At 41.4% G+C, this 24,789-nt stretch overlaps 2 protein-coding genes across 3 annotated transcripts in view; one reads left to right on the forward strand and one right to left on the reverse strand.

Annotated features, from left to right (window-relative positions):
- The window catches only part of DRP2 (dystrophin related protein 2), a 45,554-nt gene extending 43,908 nt beyond the window's left edge, over positions 1 to 1,646 (forward strand). Inside the window, exons 23-24 of one of the 2 annotated variants that reach the window (XM_029240655.1) lie at positions 637 to 757; positions 1,076 to 1,646. In XM_029240655.1, coding sequence (XP_029096488.1) covers positions 637 to 757; positions 1,076 to 1,200 — 246 coding nt within the window. In that variant the 3' untranslated portion in view covers positions 1,201 to 1,646. The remainder of the gene's footprint in view (positions 1 to 636; positions 758 to 1,075) is intronic. The other variant, XM_029240656.1, reaches the window with a different exon arrangement.
- A 6,143-nt stretch (positions 1,647 to 7,789) lies between these two features.
- Positions 7,790 to 24,035, reverse strand: TAF7L (TATA-box binding protein associated factor 7 like). Its single transcript, XM_029240902.1, has 12 exons — positions 23,970 to 24,035; positions 23,056 to 23,134; positions 21,597 to 21,730; positions 20,824 to 20,950; positions 20,529 to 20,584; positions 17,981 to 18,022; positions 17,043 to 17,190; positions 16,599 to 16,712; positions 15,957 to 16,175; positions 15,648 to 15,760; positions 14,283 to 14,342; positions 7,790 to 8,760 (listed from the first exon to the last, which is right to left on the reverse strand). The coding sequence occupies exons 1-12, from the start codon at positions 24,033 to 24,035 to the stop codon at positions 8,716 to 8,718; spliced, it is 1,203 nt and encodes a 400-aa protein (XP_029096735.1). The 3' UTR covers positions 7,790 to 8,715.
- Positions 24,036 to 24,789: the final 754 nt, after the last annotated feature.

A 24,789-nucleotide genomic window follows, 5' to 3' on the forward strand; every position in this document is an offset into this window, starting at 1 on the left:
TGTTAGGAAAGTTACTTAGCCTCACTAAGCCCCAGTTCCCTCATCGCTAAAACAGGGATAAAGATATACCAGCTTCATGGAATTGTGGTGAACGTCAAATGAAATAACGCATTTAAACAATTTGGAATGATGCCAGGACTATAATAAACATTTCATACATGAATAATTTATGAATAATTATTGTCATTATCCGTACCAGGTAATACCACACTGTGCCTCTTCCCCAGATCCTCCAAGGGATGGCCTCTAGATGAATTCCTGGAGGTCTTAACATATGATATTATGTCATGAACCAAGGATCAGGTGTGCAACTCTACATTTCCAGAGGGAATCGAGTTCTAGATAGCTTAATTATAGCTGAAATGACAGCAAGAGATATTTAGGGGCAATGGTATCCTTAGAAGAACTGGGAGCCTTTGATACATGTTGTTGAAGGAAGAGGGTATTCAGTAATTAAATATTCTAAGAAGTTTCGTGAAAGGGGAAACCACTGTTTGGGGCACCACCAAAAGCTTCTTAAAGTCCCAGGGCAAAGGGATGGGCATGATGTCTCTAAGGACCTTTCTAAGCTCGGGAGTCTGTCAAAGTAAGGTCAGGAAGGCAAAGCCACTTAAGTCATGCCTTACCTCTTGCTAGCCACATACTGAATCGGATGGCAATGGCTCTGCAGGCTCGTCCCTGGCTTCCTCTCCGCAGCAGTCAGAAGGCAGTCACCCCCAGGAGAAGGGACAGACTACTCCAGACACTCAAGCTGCAGGTGAGTTCCCCCAGCCCCTCCCAACCCCTTCCTCCATGGCTTTGTCTTGCCCCAGGTCTCCTGACTAAGGTTCTGCTAGGGCTGGGACTGGTTTCTCCTCATGGCTTTGAGCTTAGGGTCAGGGATGATTGGCTTATTGACTGATTCATTCATTTTATTCCACAAATGTATGTCGAGTACCTCATATGTACCTAAGCATCGTGCCGGGAAGATACAAATGCTATAGGTTCACCTTCAGCTGGCAGCATCCTACCTCAGCCCCTTGACCTCATAAGGGAATTTCTAGTTCTCTTCCCACATCTTTCTTCTCCAACTCAGATGATGTGGGGTCAAAGAGCCAAGATGTCAGCCTGTGCTTGGAAGACATTATGGAGAAGCTCCGCCATGCCTTCCCCAGTGTGCGAAGTTCTGATGTGACTACCAACACTCTGCTGGCCTCCTGATGGAACCAGATCCCCATCCTATAGTCCACGGTCCTCTCCCAGTTCTGGTCAAAGCCTTCCCTCAGCCTTCACCTAACCTTTCCAGTCCCCACTGGCCCCACATTCCTCAGCCGGAGTTATCTGGGCTCCAGGCAGCAGCAGGGATTCGATGGTATTCGAGGTGGGTGTGTGAGGGCCGGGGGAGGGAGAGGCATGATTCCTCTGACTCTAGAAATGTGCCCTTTAATCTTCAAGTTTGAGATCAATCCCTTAAGTACAATTCTGTTGCAGCCCAGGCTAATGGCACTTGGAGGCCATTCAGATGGGGAGCAGAGAAGCTGCCTTGCAGAGTGAAGCAGTGCCCATTGGCCCCTTTCCATTCTCCATGGAATGATGGATTTGGGGGAGCCTAGTGACCCGAGGGCTCCAGCACTGTGAACACACGGGACTTAGCCCTACTCTCTGGCCCAACACAGGGAGGTGACACTGAAGACACTCCCGCTCCCCCCACAAAGTGCCCCTGAAAAAGTCTGGGCAACGTGTGTCATGTAACTTCAGCTCAAAGGCATAGATCTAGTCATCCCGATGCTACCTAGATGCTGTTTCCTCCTTGAATATCTTCAGTTCCTTCTGCCTCAGTCCCTGGCAGACCTTTCTCAAGGGGGGAAACAGTTCATTCAGGTTCCTGTTTTCACCTTATATTGGGAAACATTAAAGAAATACTTATGGGCTTAGATATTTTCCCCAGATCCTCCTCTTTCCTGAAAACCTCAGCATCCCAAGAGACCAGCTGAGTTGCTCTGGAAACCCAGCTGAAGCCACCCTTGGCTCTTCTGAGTTGGCCTTCACAGCCCTGGGGGAGGGCCGGCAGCTGCTCAGCAAGGGGGTCTTCTCCTTGGGTGAGGCAGGGGAAGCCACCCTCTAGACTGGAGGAGCGTGACCACCCAACACCCTTTCAGGCTGTGACCCTTCTTTCTCTTAGGCTGAATCAGATGAGGTGGCTGATATCCCCCAGCTAGTCAGAAGGCAGATGCAACAGGCCATCCTGAATAGCGGCCCTTTTCTAGTATCCACGGGCTACAGATCAGGAAGTTGGCCACTTTCCACAGAGACAACAGCAAGGCCTTCCTTTGCATAAAACCATTCTTTCTAACTCTGGAAGGTGAACCCAGTCCTCAAACTGAGCTAAGTTTTCCTAGGCAACATATACCATGATCCCCTTATCCAGAAACTGTTCAGAGTAGATAGTGGGGGTGGGGGGTGGGGGGTGGGCTTGGGGACTTTGAACAGAGTCAGAACCCACTTAGGCAGCTTTCTACCAAAAGGAGCTTTATAACTTAGAACCCTGCAATTGACTTAATTTGCCTAAGTTTATATACATACATACCTATCCTACATATCTACTGTACATCAGTACTCCCCTGGCCTCACTCACACATTAAATTCTAATACCTCTTGAAGTATTAATGTTCTGCCTTGCTCTTTGTTAGTCCCAGCCTCTGGCTGGACAGACAGATGCCTCCTGGCTGCTCCCCTAGGATGTCTCTCCATTCATGTTTGAGGTGAGCTGTCCTCAAGACCAAAGCAACAGAAGCCTGTGGCCACAGAGGAATCTAACAGGAAGAGTCACTCTGCTCTCTTCATTCATTCCACACCTTGTTCCCTGGAGACGTGGGCCTTGGGTGAATCTTCCTGGGCTCCTCTAAACAATGGTTCAGAGGCCAAAATAGAACAAATCCAAGCTCTACTCACCCCATGCAGAAAGGGAGGAACAAATAGCCAGGCTAAGACACAGAGTACATCCTCTTGCCCCTTCCAGTTTCTAAGTCTGGCTCAGGGCCTTAAAGAAAGTAGCAGTTGATACCAAGGTCAGGAGGGTGTGAGACGGTTGGGGTGCTGTCTTATAATCAAGCAGTAGGCCAGTGGGTAGAACTGCTGGGAAGGTAGATTTATCTACTGCTGGGCAGGGAAGGCAGTGGCTTGGGTCCAGAAGCCAAGGATTGCCTCCTTCTAGAATCACCAGGGGGCACTAAGCCACAGGTTCAGGGTGTCAGACTTCATCATGACATCTGCCTTAGAGCTCATGAGGTCTCTGGGCAGGAGCACTGGTGATGTATGGCGAGCAGGTGGCAGGTGGGCATCAAACACAGAGCCTGGACATCAGTTACTGGGGTTGGGCGCGGGGGAGCTATATTTGTAGGAGCCTAGATTGTAGGTAGGAATAGTATAGAGAAAATTTGCTCTAGGACACAGAGTTCAGGGTCTTTGAGGCATACGCCTGCCTAAGAGAAAGTGGGGGCCCTGTCCTAGGGCTGTGGAGACTTACCTGCTCAGCTGGTAAAGAGGGCAGAGGTTATGAAACAATCTTACCAGGAAAGTCCTGGAAAATCCTTTTCCTAACTGCTACTCCACCCGAGAGATCTTGGGCTGTTGAGGGCCTGTGGCAACTGCAGTGGGCTATGGTAGAGAAGACGTAGATCTCGTTATGTAGGATTTGTGCTATAGGTAGACTGAAGCAGCAAGTCAAGAGTTGAATTCTCAGTAACAGGGTCAATGACACTTAGTGGTCCTGGGTTTACCTTGATGCCCGAGGTGAGTATATCGCTTGAGAGTCCAGTGATAGTCACTGAAGCATGTGCGGAGAGTTTTCCCACAGTGAGGTAAACGGGTCTTTGGGCACTGTGAATTCAAATTAAGGTGGGATTTACGGAGATGTGTTGCATGTTGTTAAGCATCTGTCGTGTATCTTGTCTCCTAGAGGTATTGTGTGTGATGCTGCGTAGTTTTTGGCCCCATACTGGAAGGGTGGTGAAGGGAGTTGTTGGGTAGGCAACCTAATGAAAACCCCTGGCTTGTGGGATTAGCATCGGCGATAAGGAATGTGTTTGCTGGGGTTGTTGTCAAATAGTATCAGGGAACAGTTAGGATTGATAGGTAATGTATTCTCGACAGAATCTGGTAGAGGCCAAAAAACCATTGTGAGGGTGCCTCTGCTTCTAGTGAGAGCAGAGTGGAGTCAGGTTGACTGGGAAATTATTATGGAAGGCTGACTGGCTGGAGGACATCAGGCTGTTTGTTGTATGGTTCCCTAGAGAGGGTCCTACCCAGGAGGATATGCACCCTTCCCTCCAGAATGGAAAGGCCTTCAAATGTCCATTTCCTTCCAGGCCCAAAGTTTGGAGATATTTCCTTGTAGAGAAACCTGTTTGAGTTTGTTGTACTTTAGGAGCTGGGCTGGCAGGCCACGGTAATGCGAAACCCTGAGGCCAAGCAGAGGCAAATCCTGGGAGATGGTTTCCTTCCCGATGAATTTTAAGGAATACCCATGATGCTTGAGGTGTGTGTTTGGGATCTGGGCTCCATAGTCAGCTTTGGGCTAGAGCATTCCTTGAAGAGGCATTCTCAATGGCAGACTCACGGCCTCTGAGACCATTTCAGGCCAAGACTCTCATCAAAGTTCCCTTGACATAGGTGACAGATAACCAAGAAAGTAGCTACCTTAAGATGAACAGTCCTGGAGGAGAAAGTGGGGGCCCTGCCCTAGGGCTGTGGAGACTCACCTGCTCAGCTGGGCAACTCTGTCTCTGGGCCTTCCTGCCAAAATCTGGCCCTGAGAACAAAGGAATACTTCAGCTCCTTCTTGTTCTTTAAACACCAATGACTGTGGGAGAGGGAAAGGCTCAAGGCCAGGGCTCAGCTCCCCGTCTCCATCTCCTCCCACAGCTGCCGCATTTGGAGGGGCACCTGCTCAATATCCTTGCTGTCCCCAGGGCAGTCTTGAGGCCAGACCGAAGCCTGCAATGCTGCTCGCTGGCTGCAAGGACTGGACACAAGGATGGGATTTGGGGAAGTGGCAAGGGCCACGCACAAGTCTAGAAAAGTTTGGGATGAAGGGGCGGGGCTGGAGACAAATTAGTTAACTTTGCCACTCACTGTGGTGCTTTTCCCCTTTCCCGTAAATTCTGCTTTGAAAAGAATAAATTCGTATTTGTTTACTTTGGTTCCTCTGGTTACACTCTTTGACTCTGACACTCCACATCTTTACCTTATTTGGGTGTGGGAGAAGAGGGTGGGGCCAAGAAGCCACAGGAACACTGCAAAACATAGGCCACCAGAAGAGTCCAACACCTACAGGACAAGAAGACACCCCCACTAGCCCCATCCACCACTGTTACCTGGACTGGTCGCCTCTCAAAGCCCCACACAAATTAGCTAGTTATCAGCTCATGGGATGAGCTCTTTGTAGCAATGGTTCTTCAACACCATCCTCATCAATCTGAGGAATTTTTCACCAGCCTAAAGCATTAAGAGAAAAATCTGGACAATGCAGTGAGCTTCCATAAAGTTACATATAATCAATTTAAAAGTCTATCCTTTATTCTGAGATTATGGTTATATATTTGGGGGGGGGTGTTAAAATGTCCCTGTGAATTGGTGGCGATAGTTTGTTTTTTTTTAATGCCATTTTCTGGCAAAATAAAACCCTGTCAGTCCCTCCTCCCCACCACCAATTTTTCTTTCTTCACTGATCTATAACATCACTGTCCAACAGAAATATAATGTGAATCACATATGCAATTTTAAATTTTCTAGCGGCCATATTAAAAAGGTAAAAAACAGGTGAGATTAATTTTACTAATATTTCATTTTACCCAATGTATGCAAAGTATTATCATTTCAACATGTAATCAGTATAAAACCATTATTGAGATATTTTATATTCTTTCTTTTTTTACTAAGTCTTGGAAATTGTCAAGTAAGCTGACAGATTCAACTGGTAAAAAAGAACAGGAAACCCACATACATCCAGGCACTTTATTACTTAGAGACAGCGAAAGCAAGACCAGCAATGGGATCCGTTCCGTGTCGCTGTTGCACAGGATGACACTGAAACAAAAGGGGCCAGATGACATGCAACATGAATGGCAGGACACCATGTTGCTGAGTACCAACTCCACACCGCTGCTAAGCAGCTCTATGGCCTGCAGCTGGACCCTCTGGGGCAAGGGCAGGGGAGTGGGGAGGCAGGCAGAAAGTCTCATGCTCACCAGAATGAGGGAGGCAGATGAGAAACTGCCCCATGACAGCCTCCCTCAAAACGGGGAGGTGAGTGAGAAATGGTCTTGTCTCAAATCCTCGTGAGATTGCCCGTCTTCCCACGTTCCAGGAGGATCACAGGGCATTCTGCCAAGGCCTGGGGCCACCTGCAGTTGAGCCTTGCCTATGTGGAAAGACACACCTCAATTTGGCCTAGGCTGGCCTTGCCATATGTCAAGTGCTCAAAAGCCACACATGGCTAGTGGATACCATATTGGACAGTGCAGTTCTGTAACATGCCAAAGTCACAGTCACTGGGCTGTAGAAAAGGAAACCTTCATGATATATTACGTGTGTGTGTGTTGGGGGAGGGAGGGAGTCAGGGCGGCAACAAGCATTGGGTGACTGGAGGGCAGTGGTGAAGCAGTTACCCAGGGTTACAAGACGTGGTAATAGAGGGAACAGAAGGGCACCACAGATACACAAATTTGCTCCTTCCCGTTGTCTTCCCTTCCCCATTGCCTCTCAGCAGAGCTCTGGCTGCTCTTGGGCTACAGTATTGGACAGAGGCTGGACTAGGGCTCTTCTACTTCTCTCACCCCTGGATGCCACCTGTGGTCTATGTGCCACTCTCTCCGGCCTCAGTCTCTCCAGCCACGTCCCCAGGGTACTTTTTATGTTTTTGCCCCAGTCCTATGCCATCCTTCATCTGGAAAGGTCTATCTTCTTTTCAAACCCTGCCTCTTCCCCCACCTTCTGCCTCTGACAAGTCCTTTTCCCTATTCTTTCTTCTCATCTTTTAAATTCTGGGTTTCTGAAAAAAAAAACTTTAAAAAACCATCTTGGTTTTCAAGCTATCCTCTAACTTTTCTCCTAATCTTGGCTTTATTTTGTTTGTCCATGTCTCTCCCTTAGACCCACTTCTTCCCTGCATTTGTCCCCAGCATTCCTTCTGCCTTCATCCCTTCTCCATAGGCCCTGCCCATGCATACTGACTTCCCCTTCTCTGCCCTTGGCTTATTACCTTCAACTTGGAATGAGAGAACTAAAAGTGGCAGAGAAATCTTGGGGGTTCATTTCCTTGAGTGGTACCGACTTCATCAATTGGGACCAGACCTGGGTCTAGCTGGGCTACTTCCAGAAAACCTTCAGATGTCTCTTGGTGATAAGCATTATCACCCTTGATTTCCAGATAAGGACATAGAGGCTCTAAGAGGTGTAGGGACTTGCCCAAGGTAGGTAGCAGAGCCAGGATTCCAACCTTGTGTTCCTTCCACTACAACATAATTCAGTGCAAATATTGGAGCTGCCATTTCTGTTACTTCTCTGTACCTTCTCTCAAAATCCCAATGATTTATGGTGAATATGAGATGATCTGCTTAGTTCATTAGGAGTTATCCTAAGAGCTCTTTAGAAGGATGTCCCAGTGCTGACAGCATCTTCTTTAATTTCCTAACTGCAGAATTTATTGCTTGTCTCACCAGTTTCCTTTTGGATATGAATGTACTTATCATGGGAGCTGTTTAATAAAGTAACAGTAATCCACTTAAGGAATTTATTTATTGCTTAAGGAATACAGACTATAAAATCTTAACATAGCTGAAAATCACCAAACTGGCCCAGGGTTTTTAAGGAAGTTTTCACAGGCAATACAAGTATCTGTTTTTTGTTCGTTTTTTTTTTTTTTTTTTGCCACGAGGCTTATGGGAGTTCCCAGACAAGGGGTTGAACCCAGGCCATGGCAGTGAAAGCCTGGAATCCTAACCACTAGGCAACCAGGGAGCTCCCACAGGTATCTGTTTTTTTTCCTAAACTTTTCCGATGGGGGTTAGGAAGAAGAGGCTCAGAATAAGGATAACAGCTCAGAATATCATCTCTGTTCTAACTAGTGCCATAGCTGCCATATAACAACCAGACACAATCCTAAAACCATTAACAACAGAACAAAGATAGCAGCAGCAAGAAATCGTCCCTGAGCCGGAAAGCAGCCTTTAATGCCTGAACAGAGACAGGATACAACCTAGTATCAACTGCTGCCAGATAGGCACTTATTCACTGTGGCAGGTCCTAGCCCTTGGTAGAAATGGTTTGACTCTATGTTTTAGGAAATATTTGAAACAAACAGAAGAAGAAAAAGCTAAAAATCTATGCAAACCAGCTGTACAGCCTTCAGGTTAGACTGTCTGCCTTTGGCAAGCATGGCTGAATCATCTGGGACACCATAAAAGAGAAACAATTTAAGTTATTTCTCAAACTGATAAAGAGAAGCAAAGTCCCATAGTTAAGTTGGGTCTTCAGGTCTACTACTTTTTAATACTTTGTCCCTTCCTACATGGCTACAAACTTTGAATATAACTAGCAAAAAAAAAAACGTTCAGAGAAACAAATACAAATGATGCAACATAAGGCAATGAAAGGGGAAGAAACAGGTACAATTTCATCTAGGTCTTCAGTCTGGATGGTGAAGCCAAGGTTTGTGTGCCAGGCTGAAGGCTCTTCTCACTTCTTCAGAGAATAGTTCAGTCTTTTCCGTAGATAAATGAGCTGTAGGGAGAGGCAGAAAAACATGAAAAATTCATCTGAAATCTTAAGTTCCATTACTTGATCTAGAATTTACTTATGTAAACCAAAAAGAAAGACTGTAATTTGGCATTTATAAGGTTATCTTAGTCTTACAATGTTCCAAAGAACAGTGCCACAGTCAAGAACACAAACAATGATGCTGTCCTTTATCATGCCAAACTTATAAAAGGAAGCTTCAAAATTGAATATACTAAAGAAATTAAATATGCTTGCTGTTAAGAATTTGTACTTCTGGGAAGAGTGTACAGAGGTCACAGCTCACTGTAGGGGCAAAGGAGATGGGATCACTGTAGCCATAGTCTAAGACTCAAAAGATAAGGCAGTTGTGATAGCTTCTTGCCCCACTGAACGCACCGTGTCTTAAACTGAGTCGTGGCTGCTGCTTCCTGCCATGTTATGAGACCCTTGAAAACTGGCTCAGAGTCCTAACCAATAACAAGTCTGATGACGTTCTACTTACCCTGATGCTTTTTAAGTCAGAAGCCCTGAACATTTTGTGATGTAAGATTTATTTTTTTTTTATTTACTTGAAATGGCAAAGTGACCAATAACACTCAGGTATACTGTCTTTGATACAAAGATTGTTTTTGAGTATTATTCAATTTAGCTCGCCCCATATCAGTGTGGATTTTCATTTTGTGGAATGACAGGAATGGAGCATTACAAAATGATCCTGTGCTGGACATGAGCTACCAAACTGCTATAATTGCTAGCTGTAGTAATTGAGAGCATCTTTTCACTCAGATGCTGACCATGATTACCACCACTGACTTCTCCAGTTCTTTCTCCTTTACGGGCACTTTCTCCTCCCACCACCTCCTAAAGGGAGGTTTTTCCTTAGGTTCAGACTTCTTGCTGAACAGTCAACCTGGCTAACTCATCTATCCCCACAGCTTCAATGATCATTTCTATGCATGAGGCACTCTCCAATCTCCCATTTTAAAAAGTGCTTCCAACTCAACTCATCATCTTCTCCATCCTCCACCCCCCAAGAATCCTCTTCAAGTTGTCTTCAATCCTGTTAGTGGCTCATCATTTTCCAGTCACCCAGGCTCCTTGTTCCCTTTTTGTCCTGGAAATCCAATCAATTTTTAAGTTCTGATTCCTTCTATCACTTGCATCTTCCTCTAGTCTTTCCCCCCTCCAATTTCTCCTATATACTGCTGGCAGAGAAAATTTCCTGAGTTACTCCCCAGGTGAAAAAGCTTTTAGGGCTTATTATGACCTACACCAAAAATCTAAACTCTTAAGCCTGGCATCACCACCTCTGAGCCACTGTGAATGCTACTTTCTATACAGAATGCCTTCATTTCTCTATCTCTTTATTAGAACCTTACCCACCTCTTAAGGCCCCAAACACCATCTCTCCATGAAGCTTCCCCTAATCTCCATGGACAAAAATTAGCTCTCATTCCTTTAAATTCCTATCCCTCTCATGTATTTCTCCCCAACTGGAGGCAGAGACTGTGTCATAAGCATTTTGTAGTTCCCTGTGGAACCCAGCTTTAAGTAGGTGCCCAATAAATCTATGTTGAATAAATGAGCTAACATAAAGGGTTCTGAGTGAATAAAGTTTACAACTGTAGTTCTATGTTGAAAATAGCACTCCCCAATACTAACTACTTACATGTAGGAAAACAAAGATGTTTAGTGGGTGCTAAAGCAATCCTGGCATTAACTGTTCACATGGCTGTTTATAAGCAGTACTTGGATGAGTGATGTGCTGAGGGGAAGGGAATATACAGAACATAAGAATTCTCCTGGCCTTGTTTGTATGGGGATGAGCATGGGGGATGGCATCACTACCTTAAGAGCTCTATGCTCGGGAATTCCCTGGCGGTCCAGTGGTTAGGACTCCGCACTTTCACTGCTGAAGGTGCGGGTTCCTGCAAGATGCGCGGCGCGGGCCCCCCCCCCCCGCCAAAAAAGCTCCATGCTAAGTCCATCCTCAAAATACGACCTCCAGTCTCTTTAAAACTGTTACTCTACCCTCAACAGTATAGGGCTGGAACCGGCATACATTTCTATACAGCTACTTGACCCTCACTTATCCCACACTGCCCTCTTTTCTTTTCACTCTGCTCACTCTCTTGTGGCTTTAAATGATAGTCTTTCAAGTTAGAAATCTGGCATACATCCTTAATGCTCTTTTCCCCTTCAACACTCAGTAATTGGCCCAATTCCCATCAATTCTACCTTTAAAATACATTCTCTCATATATAAATGTTCACAACAGCATTATTCATGGTAACCAAAAAGTGGAAACAACCCAAATGTCAACTGATGGATGAATGGATAAACAAAATGTTGTATATCTGTACAATGGAATATTATTCAGCCATGAAGTGGAATAAAGTACTGATACATTCCACAACATGGGTTAACCTTGAAAACATTATGCCAAGTGAAAGAAGCCAGACACAACAGACCTTGTAGTATATGTTTCCTTTTTTTTTTTTCTTCAGCATCACTGTGTTTCTTTTCTTTTTTTTTTTAACATCCTTATTGGGGTATAATTGCTTTACAGTGGTGTGTTAGTTTCTGCTTTATAACAAAGTGAATCAGTTATACATATACATATGTTCCCATATCTCTTCCCTCTTGAGTCTCCCTCCCTCCCACCCTCCCTATCCCACCCCTCCAGGTGGTCACAAAGCACCGAGCTGATCTCCCTGTGCTATGCAGCTGCTTCCCACTAGCTATCTACCTTACATTTGGTAGTGTATATATAGAACTACCATATGACCCAGCAATCCCACTACTGGGCATATACCCTGAGAAAACCATAATTCAAAAAGAGTCATGTACCAAAATGTTCATTGCAGCTCTATTTACAATAGCCCGGAGATGGAAACAACCTAAGTGCCCATCTTCGGATGAATGGATAAAGAAGATGTGGCACATATATACAATGGAATATTACTCAGCCATAAAAGAAACGAAATTGAGCTATTTGTAATGAGGTGGATAGACCTAGAGTCTGTCATACAGAGTGAAGTAAGTCAGAAAGAGAAAGACAAATACCGTATGCTAACACATATATATGGAATTTAGGGAAAAAAATGTCATGAAGAACCTAGGGGTAAGACAGGAATAAAGACACAGACCTACTGGAGAACGGACTTGAGGATATGGGGAGGGGGAAGGGTGAGCTGTGACACGGCGAGAGAGAGGCCTGGACATATATACATTAACAAACATAAGGTAGATAGCTAGTGGGAAGCAGCCGCATGGCACAGGGATATCGGCTCGGTGCTTTGTGACCGCCTGGAGGGGTGGGATAGGGAGGGTGGGAAGGAGGGAGACGCAAGAGGGAAGAGATATGGGAATATATGTATATGTATAACTGATTCACTTTGTTATAAAGCAGAAACTTACACACCATTGTAAAGCAATTATACTCCAATAAAGATGTTAAAAAAAAAAAAAAAGTCATGTACCAAAATGTTCATTGCAGCTCTACTTACAATAGCCCGGAGATGGAAACAACCTACGTGCCCATCTTCAGATGAATGGATAAAGAAGATGTGGCACATATATACAATGGAATATTACTCAGCCATAAAAATAAATGAAATTGAGCTATTTGTAATGAGGTGGATAGACCTAGAGTCTGTCATATAGAGTGAAGTAAGTCAGAAAGAGAAAGACAAATACCGTATGCTAACACATATATATGGAATTTAAGAAAAAAAAATGTCATGAAGAACCTAGGGGTAAGACAGGAATAAAGCCACAGACCTACTAGAGAATGGACTTGAGGATATGGGGAGGGGGAAGGGTGAGCTGTGACAAAGCGAGAGAGAGGCATGGACATATGTTTCCTTTTTATATGAAATAACCAGAATAGGCAAAGTAGGCTAGTAGAAAGTAGATTAGTGGTTGCCTAGAACTGGGTGTGGGGGGGTGGTGAGTGGGAGGGTCAGAAGAAACGGGAAATGACTGCTAATGGGTACAGGTTTCTTTTTTGGGTGATAAAAATGTAAAATTGATTGTGGTGATGGTTGCACAATTCTGTGAATATACTAAAAGCCATTGAATTGTACAATTTAAATGGGTGAATTGTATGGTATATGAATTATATCCCAATAAAGCTGTTATAACACATTTTTATTGCAGTTAAATATATATATATATATTCTTTCCAAATGAAATAATGCCATTTGCAGCAACATGGATGGACCTAGATATTATCATATTAAGTGCAGTAAGTCAGAGAAAAACAAATATCATGACATCACTTACATATGGAATCTAAAAATATGATACAAATGAACTTATTTACAAAACAGAAATAGACTCACAGACATAGAAAACAAACTTATGGTTACCAAAGGGGACAGCAGGAGGGGGGAGGGGAGATAAATTAGGAGTTTGGGATTAACATATACACACTACTATATATAAAATAGATAAAAAAATAAACAACATGGACCAACTGTATAGCACAGGGAAGTATACTCAATATCTTGTAGTAACCTATAATGGAAAAGAATTTGAAAAAGAACACACACACACACACACACACACACACACACACACACACACACACATATATATAACTGAACCACTTTGCCGTACACCTGAAACTAACACAACACTGTAAATTAACATTTCAATAAAAAAGAAAAAATATTTATTCTTTCCATCTCCATTGCCACCTCCTTATTTCAAGTTACCATCACCTTTTATTAGACGACCCCACAGCCTCCTAACTGGCCTCCCTGCTTCTAGTCCTGCCCTCCCACAATCCATTCTCCAGATAATAATCAAAGTGATCTTTAAAACTTCTAAATTAAATGTGACTCTCCTGCTCAAAACTCTCCAAGGGCTCCCCATTGCACTTAAGACTAAAACCCATCCTCCTTATCATGGACTGCAAGGGACCATACAATATGGCCTCTGCCTACTTCTCCAACCTTATGTTAAGTCACTCTCTTCCTCGCTTTAAATACTGCAGAGGTCCTCAGAGAGGCCAAGCTCTTTTCCAATGTGGGACCTGGCATACACTCCACCCAAGAAGCTCTTCACACACTTTTTGCCTGGACTTTTCCTTCAGGTCTCTTAAGTATCACTTCCTCAGAAAGGCTGATTATGATCTCCCCAGTTTAATTCAAGACTCTATTCAGATACCACCACTGACTCTTTCTCCTTCACAGCCCTTCTTTATGATTTGCACCTTTATATTTGTACGATAATTTGTTTGCTGTTGATCTTCCCTGCTAGACTGTTAGCTCCATGAGGAAAAGTACTGTATGTGTCTTATTCAACACTGTGTGTACATCCAGTGCTTTCCACTTAATAGACATTCAATATCTGCTGAATGAACAAATTTTCACAGAGACTTTGTTCCAACATGCTACCCTCATTTAGAAGATTTGGCCACTACTGTTCCTGTGAAAAGAACAGCCAGAAATGAGATTGGGGGGGTGGGGTTCTTTGCATCAAATGTTTTCTGGTTGATGTGAAAACACACTTCTCACCTGCTCATTTTTTTGTTTTTCCTGTAGCTTAAGCTGCTCCAGCACAGACTGTAAATGACTCTGGAAAACGAATTATATAAAAGATGAATGCCGAGTCTCAAAGGAAAAGAGAACCAAGAGAGACAAAGAGTTTGGCAAATAATTTGATAAGTAAGAAAACTGTCAGTCGTAACAAAAGAGTACTTTTAAAAAAGGAATTAGGAAAAGAATGTCTCTATGTGTATAACTGCATCACTTTGTACAGCAGAGATTGGCACAACATTGTATATCAACTCTACTTCAATAAAAACACATTTAAAAAAGGATTTAGAGTATAAAAACTACACTCTCCAACTGCAGGGCCATTCGATTTGATTTTATACACCCTACATGGCATTTTTTTTTCTTGCCCTAAAACAAAGAGTTAGAATGCCTTCATGTTACCTTTTTCTAGTTTAGCACAAATCCTTTGACTGTGGTGACCTACTTAAAGAGCTGGCCTGGAATCTGGTGCTGACTCCTTCATTCCCCTGCACTAGGGCAGAATATTACCATTCTTAACTACTACTGCACACAACAATCATAATACCATATATCTGTATCTTTCAAAGTATGTCCACATCTATTATCTAACTTGGTTATTCTGAAGGACAACACTCTAAATAAGTATAGTTCTGTGTCAAGTTGTTCCCCTTTGATGACAACAGCTCTATAGAAAAAGAAATCTGGCAAGGAATTCTCCAGATGCTTCAGAATTTCCCTCACTAGAAAAAGGGAAGCAAACATGGCCTAAACATACATTTTCCTTTTGCTGATATGTGTATTAATAAAATATGTATTAATGCATATTAATAAAAATAAAGCATGATATTAATTTTTGTTCAAGCAGGCATCATAAAAATTTTAAATTAATTTAGTTTCTCTTTCATTGTAATGAATACGTTTTGGTACAGAGCAACAGGGTTCAATCTATGCCCTACCACTTACTGTGGTCCTTGGCAAGTTACTTAATCTCTTTGAATTTCAATTTCTTATCTATAAAATGGGAATAGTGACAGCACCTATATTTCAGGGATGTCAGGATGAAATGAGATAATACACATAAAATGCTTAGCTCTGTACATGCCTTTCACATAGTTAAATGTTCAATATTGGCAATTATTATCTCAAGTCTCCTGGTCCCCTCCCAAAAATGCTTATATAAGATGATCAAAATTACTCAGGTAAAAGGAAATAGGGCTACCTTTTATTAGGGGTATCTAAGAGGTTGTTCAGGTTCATGAATGAGCCAGAATGCTGCACAGAGATGACATGAGTGGAAACACAAAGATGGGATTTTGAAAGTAAGATATCAGGATATATTTATACCAGCCAACAAGAATTTACCTTGAGCATTAGGTTTTCCACTTTCATAATGAGCTTCTTCTGTCTTTGTGCTTTGCACTGAATCTCTTGGAGCTTTTTCTCCACGTAATGAGTCTGCTTCTGAATTTTCATGACTAACAGAGATAGACAAAAACTTCATGTATCTAAACATGGCCTAAACTAGTGGACCAAGATCCAAATCAACTAAAACTCCACTACACATCTGAGCAATAATTTCTCAAACTTAACTTTGCAACTAACACGTGTTTAGAGTCAGTCTTTAGTACTGCCACCCACTCCGTCCCACCCCTTTGTTTTTCCCTAACTTACCCATTGAGCTGGTTCCCTCCTTTGCCTCATACTGGCCAGATTCAGTGAACTTGTCCTGTAGCTCCCTTTCCATATACATTTCATAATAATCTTCTTCCTCTTCCTTGTCTTTATCTGCATCATCATAGTCATCCTCTCCCTCTTCATCTTCCTCCTTATCATCCTCAACTTCACTGTTACTGCTAGAGTCATTGACCATCTCCCGAAACACACCATATTCTATGGGTTTTAAGCAAAAGAAAGGTGAAACCATCTGAAGCTTTTCAAATAATTCCCACTCCAGCTGCAATTATACTCCCCCTCAAGTTTACTGGGCAACCAATGAATTTTAAAAATAATTTTTCTCACAGGAAGATTATTCCCTTTATAAAACAAGGACAGGAAAGGCAAAACACTGTAACATTCATTCATGTATTCAATGATCAAAATATTCAGAGAATCCAAGGGCCCACAGGAATTTAGAATAGCAGAGATGGATGGGATATTAGAACCCCAATCTAAAACCCCTAAACTTGTGGGACCAATACGAGGAGAGAAGGGCAAAGGCACCCTTTTTCTGTGATTGGCCTGAGTTTACGGAGAATGGTCCTACAGTCAACACCTGCCCTCTCTGAAGCTCCTGCTTTGCCTTTATTAATGCACCTGGTGAGGTATGACGCTGCTTACAGCCACTCATTTCTGAGGCTATCTCAAAGCCTGGAATGAAGCCTTGACTTTCTATTTCCTTGGTTTCACCTTCGGCAATGACCTCCCATCCTGAAAGGAGAGGCAGTCAAGGAAAAAGCAGAAAGCAGAAGGCAAACTTGAAAGGGAAGAGCCTCTCTGGCTGAAAGTGCTATTTAATTTAGTCCAACTTCAGGCCATTGGTATCTGGATTCCTAGTATAGAAAAGTGCCTTATACTGAATTACGCAAGTAAATAATTTCTATTACATGAATGTACTGTTCCTAGCTAGAAAGTAACATTTCCAAAAATCATAAGTTCTGTACATTAACATCAGCACACAATATCAGAAATGAGAGCTTGTCACCAAGTGCATTCTGGGTGGAAGAGACTACACAGAAAATATTTAGTATAAAAGGATACGGACACTGATAGCTTCAGCATCTGAGTGCAGCAGTCTTTTCACTTCCTTTTCCACATCAGGAGGTTCAACGTGCTGAACCAAAGTTGGAGAAGAAGGAATACCAGTAACATCACTTAACACCCTGTGTTCTGCAGAAATGTCCTCTTCCTACATACAAATGAATTCAAATAATTAGGCCTCTTTAAGATACATCCAATCAAATTTCTACTTTAAACAGTGCTATTTATGAAGGAAACTTTGATCAGGGTCTATATTTTTGTACAGTAAGCTTATTTTTTCCCAATCGAATTACTTGAGACATTTAATCTTTTCAATCTGCAACTCTATATTAAAGACCTCCTCAGAGGCATGACCCTTAAGCCTCAGTTGTTAATTATTTGCGCTGACCCACACTGGCAAAGAACTATAAATTTTTTGTTACTTGGAAGTAATTTGGTTTAAAGATCCAAAATCCCAGATTCCACTTCTCCACATCTTTATTATTAGAGAGTTTCCTATAAAAACTGGGTCTTAGCCACATATTCTCCCTTAAATCCAGTTTTAGACAATTATCTCCACAGCAACCAATTCATCATGCCACAAATAGAGATTAGAACTTTGAGGGGGAATAACTAATTACAAACAACTGCTGGTAAGAGTGAACCCTGGCTTCCAAGAAATGGTTTTTAAAAATAAATATCACAGAAAAGAAGCAGATTAAAATACACAGGGTCACTGATCAAATTGTATCTTTTGCTCTTGGAGTTGTCAGACATTGAACAATGAATTCACTTTTCAGTGAATCAAATTCAGTGTATGTGTATGGGAGTGGGGGTTACAGGTGAGAAGGAAGGCTTGAAAGCAATCTTTATGATTTTTTTGATTTGTTTGAAATAAAAGAGCTGTGAAATAAAACACAGCATAGGTTAACAATAAAGTTATATTACGATTTGTCTACCTCAGGAAAGCTGACTTCTTCAGTTTGTTTGATATCAGTGACCTATGAAATAAAACACAATGAACAATGAAGTTATATTATAATTGTTGTACTTTACTAAAGCTTAAAGAGTTCTAGAACCATTCTTAATGTAGTTTTTTTTTTTTTTCTTTGCGGTACGCGGGCCTCTCACTGTTGTGGCCTCTCCCGTTGCGGAGCACAGGCTCCGGACGCGCAGGCTCAGTGGCCATGGCTCACGGGCCCAGCTGCTCCGCGGCATGTGGGATCTTCCCGGACCGGGGCACGAACCCGTGTCCCCTGCATTGGCAGGCGGACTCTCAACCACTGCGCCACCAGGGAAGCCCTTAATGTAGTTTTATATTTAGTAGGCACTCAATGAATGCTGTTGACTGACAGTATAAAACCAAAGCAACCATGTTCATAGATTAAACACAGTAAAGCTATTGATCTATAGGTTCAATGCAATTCCTATCAAAATTCCAACAAGGTTTTCTATAGACATAGACAAACTTACTCTAAAATGTATATGGAAAGTTACAGACTCTAGAATGGCTACAACAATCTTGAATAAAGAAAAGTGAGATCAGTCTTCCTGATTTCAAGGCTTATTACAAAGCTACACTGTGGAATTGGTGATCAACACAGATTAATGGAACCCAGAAAAAAATCTCACACAAATATGCCCAACTTAGTTTTTACAAAGGTGCAGAAGCAATACAACGGACAAAGGGTAGCCTTTTTAACAAATGGTGCTGGAACAATTGGACATGCAAAGGGGAAAAAAAAAGAACAACCTTGAACTAACCCTCAAACCTTTTACAAAAATTAACTCAAAAATGGATTGTAGACTTAAATTAAATATAAAACTTAAAAAAGATAGGAGAAATCTTCAGAATCTGGGCTAGGCAAACAGTTCTTATACTTGACATGAAAAACATGATCCTTAAAAGGAGAAATCAATAAATTGGACTTCATCAAACAAAAAAACTTTTGCTCTTTGAAAGACCCAGTGAAGAACATAAAAAGACAAGTTACAGACTGGGAGAAAATATTTGCAAACCACGTATCTGAAAACTAGTATTTGGAATATAAAAAAGAACTCTCAAAACTCAACAATAAAAGCAATCCATTTAGAAAATGGGCAAAAGGCATGAACAGACACTTCACTGAACTGAACATATAGATAGCAAACAAGCACATGAGAAGATGCTCAACATCTTTAGCCATCAGGGAAATGCAAATTAATACCACAATGAGATCACTACACATCTATCAGAATGGCTAAAATAAAAAATATTGACAACACCTAATGCTGGTGAAAATGTAAAGAAATTGGATCACACATACATTTCTGGGGCAAATGTAAAATGGTGCAGCCACTTGGAAAACACTATGGGTAGTTTCTTATAAAACTAAACATGCAACATACCCAGTAATTGCACTCCTGGGCATTTATGCCAAAGAAATGAATACTTATGTTCACACAAAAACCTGCTGGCAGCTTTATTTATAATAGTCAAAAAATGGAAACAGCCAAGATGTACTTCTATGAGTGAACAATTAAGCAAACTGTGGTACATTCATAACACTGCATACCACTCAGCAGTAAAAAGGAAGGAAATATTGATACATGCAACAATCCACATGGACCTTAAGGGAATTAATCTGAGTGAAAAAAAAAAGCCAGTCTCAACTGTTATACTTTGTATGACTCCATTTATACGACATTCTCGAAATGACAAAATTATAGAGATGGAGAACATATTAGTGATTAGCAGAGGTTAGAGCCTGGTGGTTTGGAGTGAGGAGGAGATGGGTGTGGCTTTAAAAGGGCAAGATGAGGGATCCTGGTGGTGACAATACTGTTCAGTATCTTGACTGCGTGGGTAGATACACCAACATACACATGGGATAAAATTGCATAGAACTAAACACATGCACACACATACACAGGAGAAAGTAAAACTGGAGCAATTTGAATAAGATTAGTGAATAGTAATAATGTCAATTTCCTATTTGTGATACTGTACTATAGTTTTGCAAATGTTACAGTGGGAAGAACTGGGTAAAGGGTACACAGTATCTCTTTCTATTGCTTACAACTGCATGTAAATCTACAATTATTTCAAAATAAAAAATTTAATTAAAAAAGAAGCCAAGGTATAGTACTCCTGTAGTTTGCCCAGGGTTCTACAAGTCTGAGTTAAGGTTAGAAATACAACCACAATTCCCAATTCTCAGGTTCTGGATGTGTTCACTTTAAAACAAGATTTTGCAGTTGGAAACTTTTAAAAGCGTTAGCAGAAGTTTCAAGTTCATGACACATCTAGATCCCTAAGTGACTACCCTATAACTTCAAGGGTCAAGTCTGTTTTTGTTCTTTACATATTTCCAATTGTTAGCCTGGCATGTTGCTCATACTCAGCAAATGTTTATTGGACATATAAATGACTGAACAAATGAATACCCAACTGACTGTCTCCCTTCCCCCCCATTCATAATCCTCTTCCAATCCAACCAGTAGACACAGAAATAGCATGCCACTAACCTCTTTTGTTGTTTTGCAGAAGCTTCTCTTTTTGACATTCCTAAGTGGTGGAGTAACTAAAATAAATTCAACATGGTGAAATGTATATATGACTGATGGTAGTCACATATCTGTCTGAATTTGATAAGGTTATGCTCTAAGTCACTGGCTCATGACACGACTCGTTCCTTTAAGAGTGTCTGGATGCCTACTGAACCAAATACCTAAGTGTGGTAACAGATCCCTGGCTCACAAGTAATTAGGATCCAGCAGATAAATGTAGTTAGCCAGAATGAGCAAGGGACTGATGACTTACTGCCATGCTTCCAGATATGTTTTTTCTGTCTCTCCTTTTTACTTTTCCTGATTGCTTTAAGATCAGTAGAGGTAACCGGTTCTTCAGGATGAGAGTGGACACCACCAGCAGCAGTGCACACAAGCATCTGCATTTAACAAAGACAAAGAAGTTGACTGTGGCCACAAATCTTGGGTTAGTAATGGATAATGATCATTCTTACCACCAGAAATCCTGGAGCACAAAAGTAAGGAGAATGCTACTTGGCATTTCCAGAAAACCAAGTATTACATACACTCATATGCATTCTTTCTCTATCTCGGCAGCACAGCATATGGACTCTGAGTTTGTTGTTGTCTTTTTTAGCTCCAGTGCTTACCACTGCGGAAGGAATGTGTTGAAAACAAGATATATCTTAGCATTTTGATTTATAAAGGAAACAAAAAATCAACAGTAGAGATGATGAATAAGAACCAATGTAAACCTCCAGAGTTAACAGCACACTGCTTTAACAGGAATTTCAGACGAAGCTCCCAGGTGCTCATATTTTTCAAATAATGAAAGGCACTATAAATGGCAAACAGGAGGCTCTAAAAGCTATTTGGATAAAATAAAGTAGTGAAAAGTGATGGATCAAACACCAAACCAGAACATGACATTGTATTCCCTGTGCAATTGAGCTGGAAATTAGAAATGACAAGCAGGTGAAAAGAGAATTGAAAGAAAGAAAAGGAGAGAGAAAGTAAATCCTTGAAGGATGTGTGGGCGAGTAGATTAAGAAAACTTGTCCATACCTGGGAAATATCTGCCGTTTTATAAAAAGTTGTTTTATCCAGAGTTTTCAGGCTTTCAACAACACAAGGCAAATCAACCAGCTTCGCAGATAGTGAGACATCTTCAACCCCAACAACTGCATGACGTCCATCAGCTGAACAGAAGTAGAAAAGATTAAAGCTGACATCTTCCCAATGTACTCTCAAGACTCCTGGGGTCTGAATAATGAAGACTTATGGGGGACAGAGGAGTCTTTCATTGAAACTTACTACTTCTCACAATGCCAGAATTGTGTACGCAATTAGTAACTTCCCACAGCAAAGAAGGCAGAGTATATGGAGCTCTTTTTTTCTAGTTTATGTCATTCCATCAAAAGTAGCTGAGTTTCTTGGTCATGGTTGTGAACTAAAGTGAATGAAGTGGTAACTGTTTCATTCTCATCTTGAAAGGCCAACTCCATTCATTTAAACCCATTCGTTTGGACACCATTAGGAGCATTCGATCATGTCATTGTACATGGGTGTTTTCAAAGGGTTGGGTAAGGGGAGGGTTGATTCTAGAATAGTACTAATAAGTCTCAAGTTATAATCTCTAGTTAGTTTCACAAAGATAAAATTCTACACAATAGCGAGAGAGAGAGAGAGAGAGAGAGAGAGAGAGAGTCAGCTATATACTGACAACTCTGAATCCTGCCCAGATGTCTCAAACATGAACGTCTCTTGATACAAAAGGATTCAAGTGTAATCTTCTAATATTAAGTGAAAAAAGAAAGATGCAGAACTATGTTTGACATGATCCTTTTTGTGTAAATTATCTTTAAAAATATATAGAGATTATTTTTACGTTGGTATTATGCATAAAAGTTTTGTCTATAAGGAAACACAAGGAGAAAAGGCCAATATTAGTTATCCTTGGCATTGAGGTTGAGGCACTGTGAAGGATAGTTTCACTTCTCCTTTTGAACCTTTCTGTTTTATTTGAATTTTCTAGCCATGCATTTGTATTCCTTTTTTTAAAAGTGTCAGTAAGGGCTACCAGAGTGGTGGGATTATGAGCCATTTAAAATTTTATTCTTCATATACTTCTCTGTATTTAAAACTCTAATAAATATTATTTAAAAGAGATAAAGATATGTCACTTTTGTAAACAAAGAATAGTACATCCACCTGTCATTCCCCTGGACAGTCAGAAATCACAAGTTTCATATAGGAGACAATCAGCAGTATGCAAATCCCACAGTTGACCTCCAAGTTCTTCCTTATACACACCATGATAATTACCTCAAGTTGTATAAGTTCTACTTCCTTTCCTCTTAAAAGGAAGAGATGTAAGTGACTGAAGCTTCTCTTTGAGTCCATCAAGACAGAGACCACATTCTATTCTTTGTCACATCCTTGGTATCTAGTATTGTGCCTGACACATAGCAATCACTTAATAAATTACTGTTCAATGTATGGTGAATGGATATTAACTACTTACACAATAAGTCAATTTTCAGTTTATCCTTCATGGCAGCACTTCCAGACCGTATTATCTTCCTGGCAGTAGAAGCATGTTCCTAAAAAGGAGGTAGATTGAAAAATCAGAAGGATGAATTGTCTACTTAGCAGGTAATAGAACAGATATGTCAGAGACAGTCCTCCCTTAAATAGAACCTTAAACTTCCCAAACGTTAGGAACAATGCCATGTACCATGAGATACTGTGCACTGGGTAAGTCAAGTTAGGATGAAGTTGACTCTAATCTCATTGTTGTCTTTTAGTAGCTACAGATAATGCCTTCTCCTAGCTGTACCTTCCTGTTTCTCACTGTTACCCTTCAAGTTGTAGTTGCTAAGGGAAGGCTTGGCTGCAGTTTACTGGCTATATTAATTAACCCTAATTAGGGAAATACCTTTCTGAAGCCCATCCTTAATGTACCTTTCTTAGACTAAATAATACTTAAATACAGGTATCAATAGGGGAAGAGTCCCTAACACAATGCTGAAATGAGCTTCAACATCCTTGCATGATGATGAATTTGAGGAGACAGTGCTAACCCCTCCATTGCCCCTTTTTGAGGTGACAGAAAGGAACTCTCTTTTAGAAGAGTCTTATCTTGGCTGTCCAGTGAGCAAAGCTGTTGGCATCTGTGATAAGTGACTGAATCCATCATTGTCCCACCTGTTCGCCAGGAAATCAACCCACACAGTAGGTGGCATGTGCAGGACAAAAGAAATGCTGCTTAAAAGAGTACACGCTAGAATAGGACTGCTAAATAGAACACAACTCCTGGGAAACAAATGTTCTTGGTTTTTATAGCCTACCTTAAATAATCAGAAATGCTACAGAATCCAAGCAGGGCTGATATTTATGCACTGAAGATATTTGGCCTGAGATACAAGGGTTTCTTACCAGAGGCAGACGCAATATAAACTGCTTCTCAAATTCGTAAGGAGGTTCATCCTGGCTTCTACTCATCTCTTGTTTTTGAGTTCACGAAAACAAAAACAAAACCAACAGAAAGTTACCAAAAACTCCTCTTGCCCCCTCTACTGACCACTTCTGGTAAAATTATACAATATCTTGCTGATAACCCTCACTGGAATGACGTGTGTACAGCTTCAAAACACTTTATTTGACATAACTTGATTATTTATAAAGTCACCTTATCTCCCCTCCCATATGTGCAGATTTTCCAACGTTAATACTAATTACATGATAACAAATGAAGTAAGAGCTGCTACACATGATTTAGCCTTCTTAATATTCTTAGACTCTCCGGTAAAGGATTAACTCATCAATACAGTGGTGACTACCAAAGCAAGTAAGCTACATACCTCTGCAGAGAAAACTGCCAACCAAAGGCCAAAATCAACCCAAAAAACCACTGGCAGAAATGCTCTATGATGATTTGAAGGAAACAGCGCTTAATTTTCAGTATTTCACCTTAATGATCAATAAAATGGTAGGAATTAAACAGTCCGTGTGAGAGCAGGCAGCTTTTTATGACTCTAAAGCCAACATCAACAGCTCCGAGCTATCTCGGGGAAAAGTTAGGAGTCCCAGTCTTATGGCTGGGCTATCTATATAAGTACATCTAACCTCATGGAATAGACTCATTTCTGAAGGGATGATAATGAAAAAACATAAAATCTAATTTGATTTATTCATCACTAACATTTACTGCATGCACTCCATGCGCCAGGCTCTACATTGAGTGCATAAGGTCTAT

The sequence above is a fragment of the Monodon monoceros genome, unplaced genomic scaffold (genome assembly GCF_005190385.1).
Source record: "Monodon monoceros isolate NGI ecotype Baffin Bay Population unplaced genomic scaffold, NGI_Narwhal_1 Super_Scaffold_22, whole genome shotgun sequence".
Lineage (NCBI taxonomy): Eukaryota > Metazoa > Chordata > Mammalia > Artiodactyla > Monodontidae > Monodon > Monodon monoceros.

Coding starts and splice junctions, on each gene's coding strand:
- TAF7L (XM_029240902.1), bottom strand. CDS start 24,035: ATGAGTAGAAGCCAGGATGAACCTCCTTACGAATTTGAGAAGCAGTTT. Junction 20,951..21,596: donor AAACGGCAGATATTTCCCAG/GTATGGACAAGT, acceptor TGTTAAATGCAG/ATGCTTGTGTGCACTGCTGC. Junction 8,761..14,282: donor AAAAACAAAAAAATGAGCAG/GTGAGAAGTGTG, acceptor CTCTCCCTACAG/CTCATTTATCTACGGAAAAG.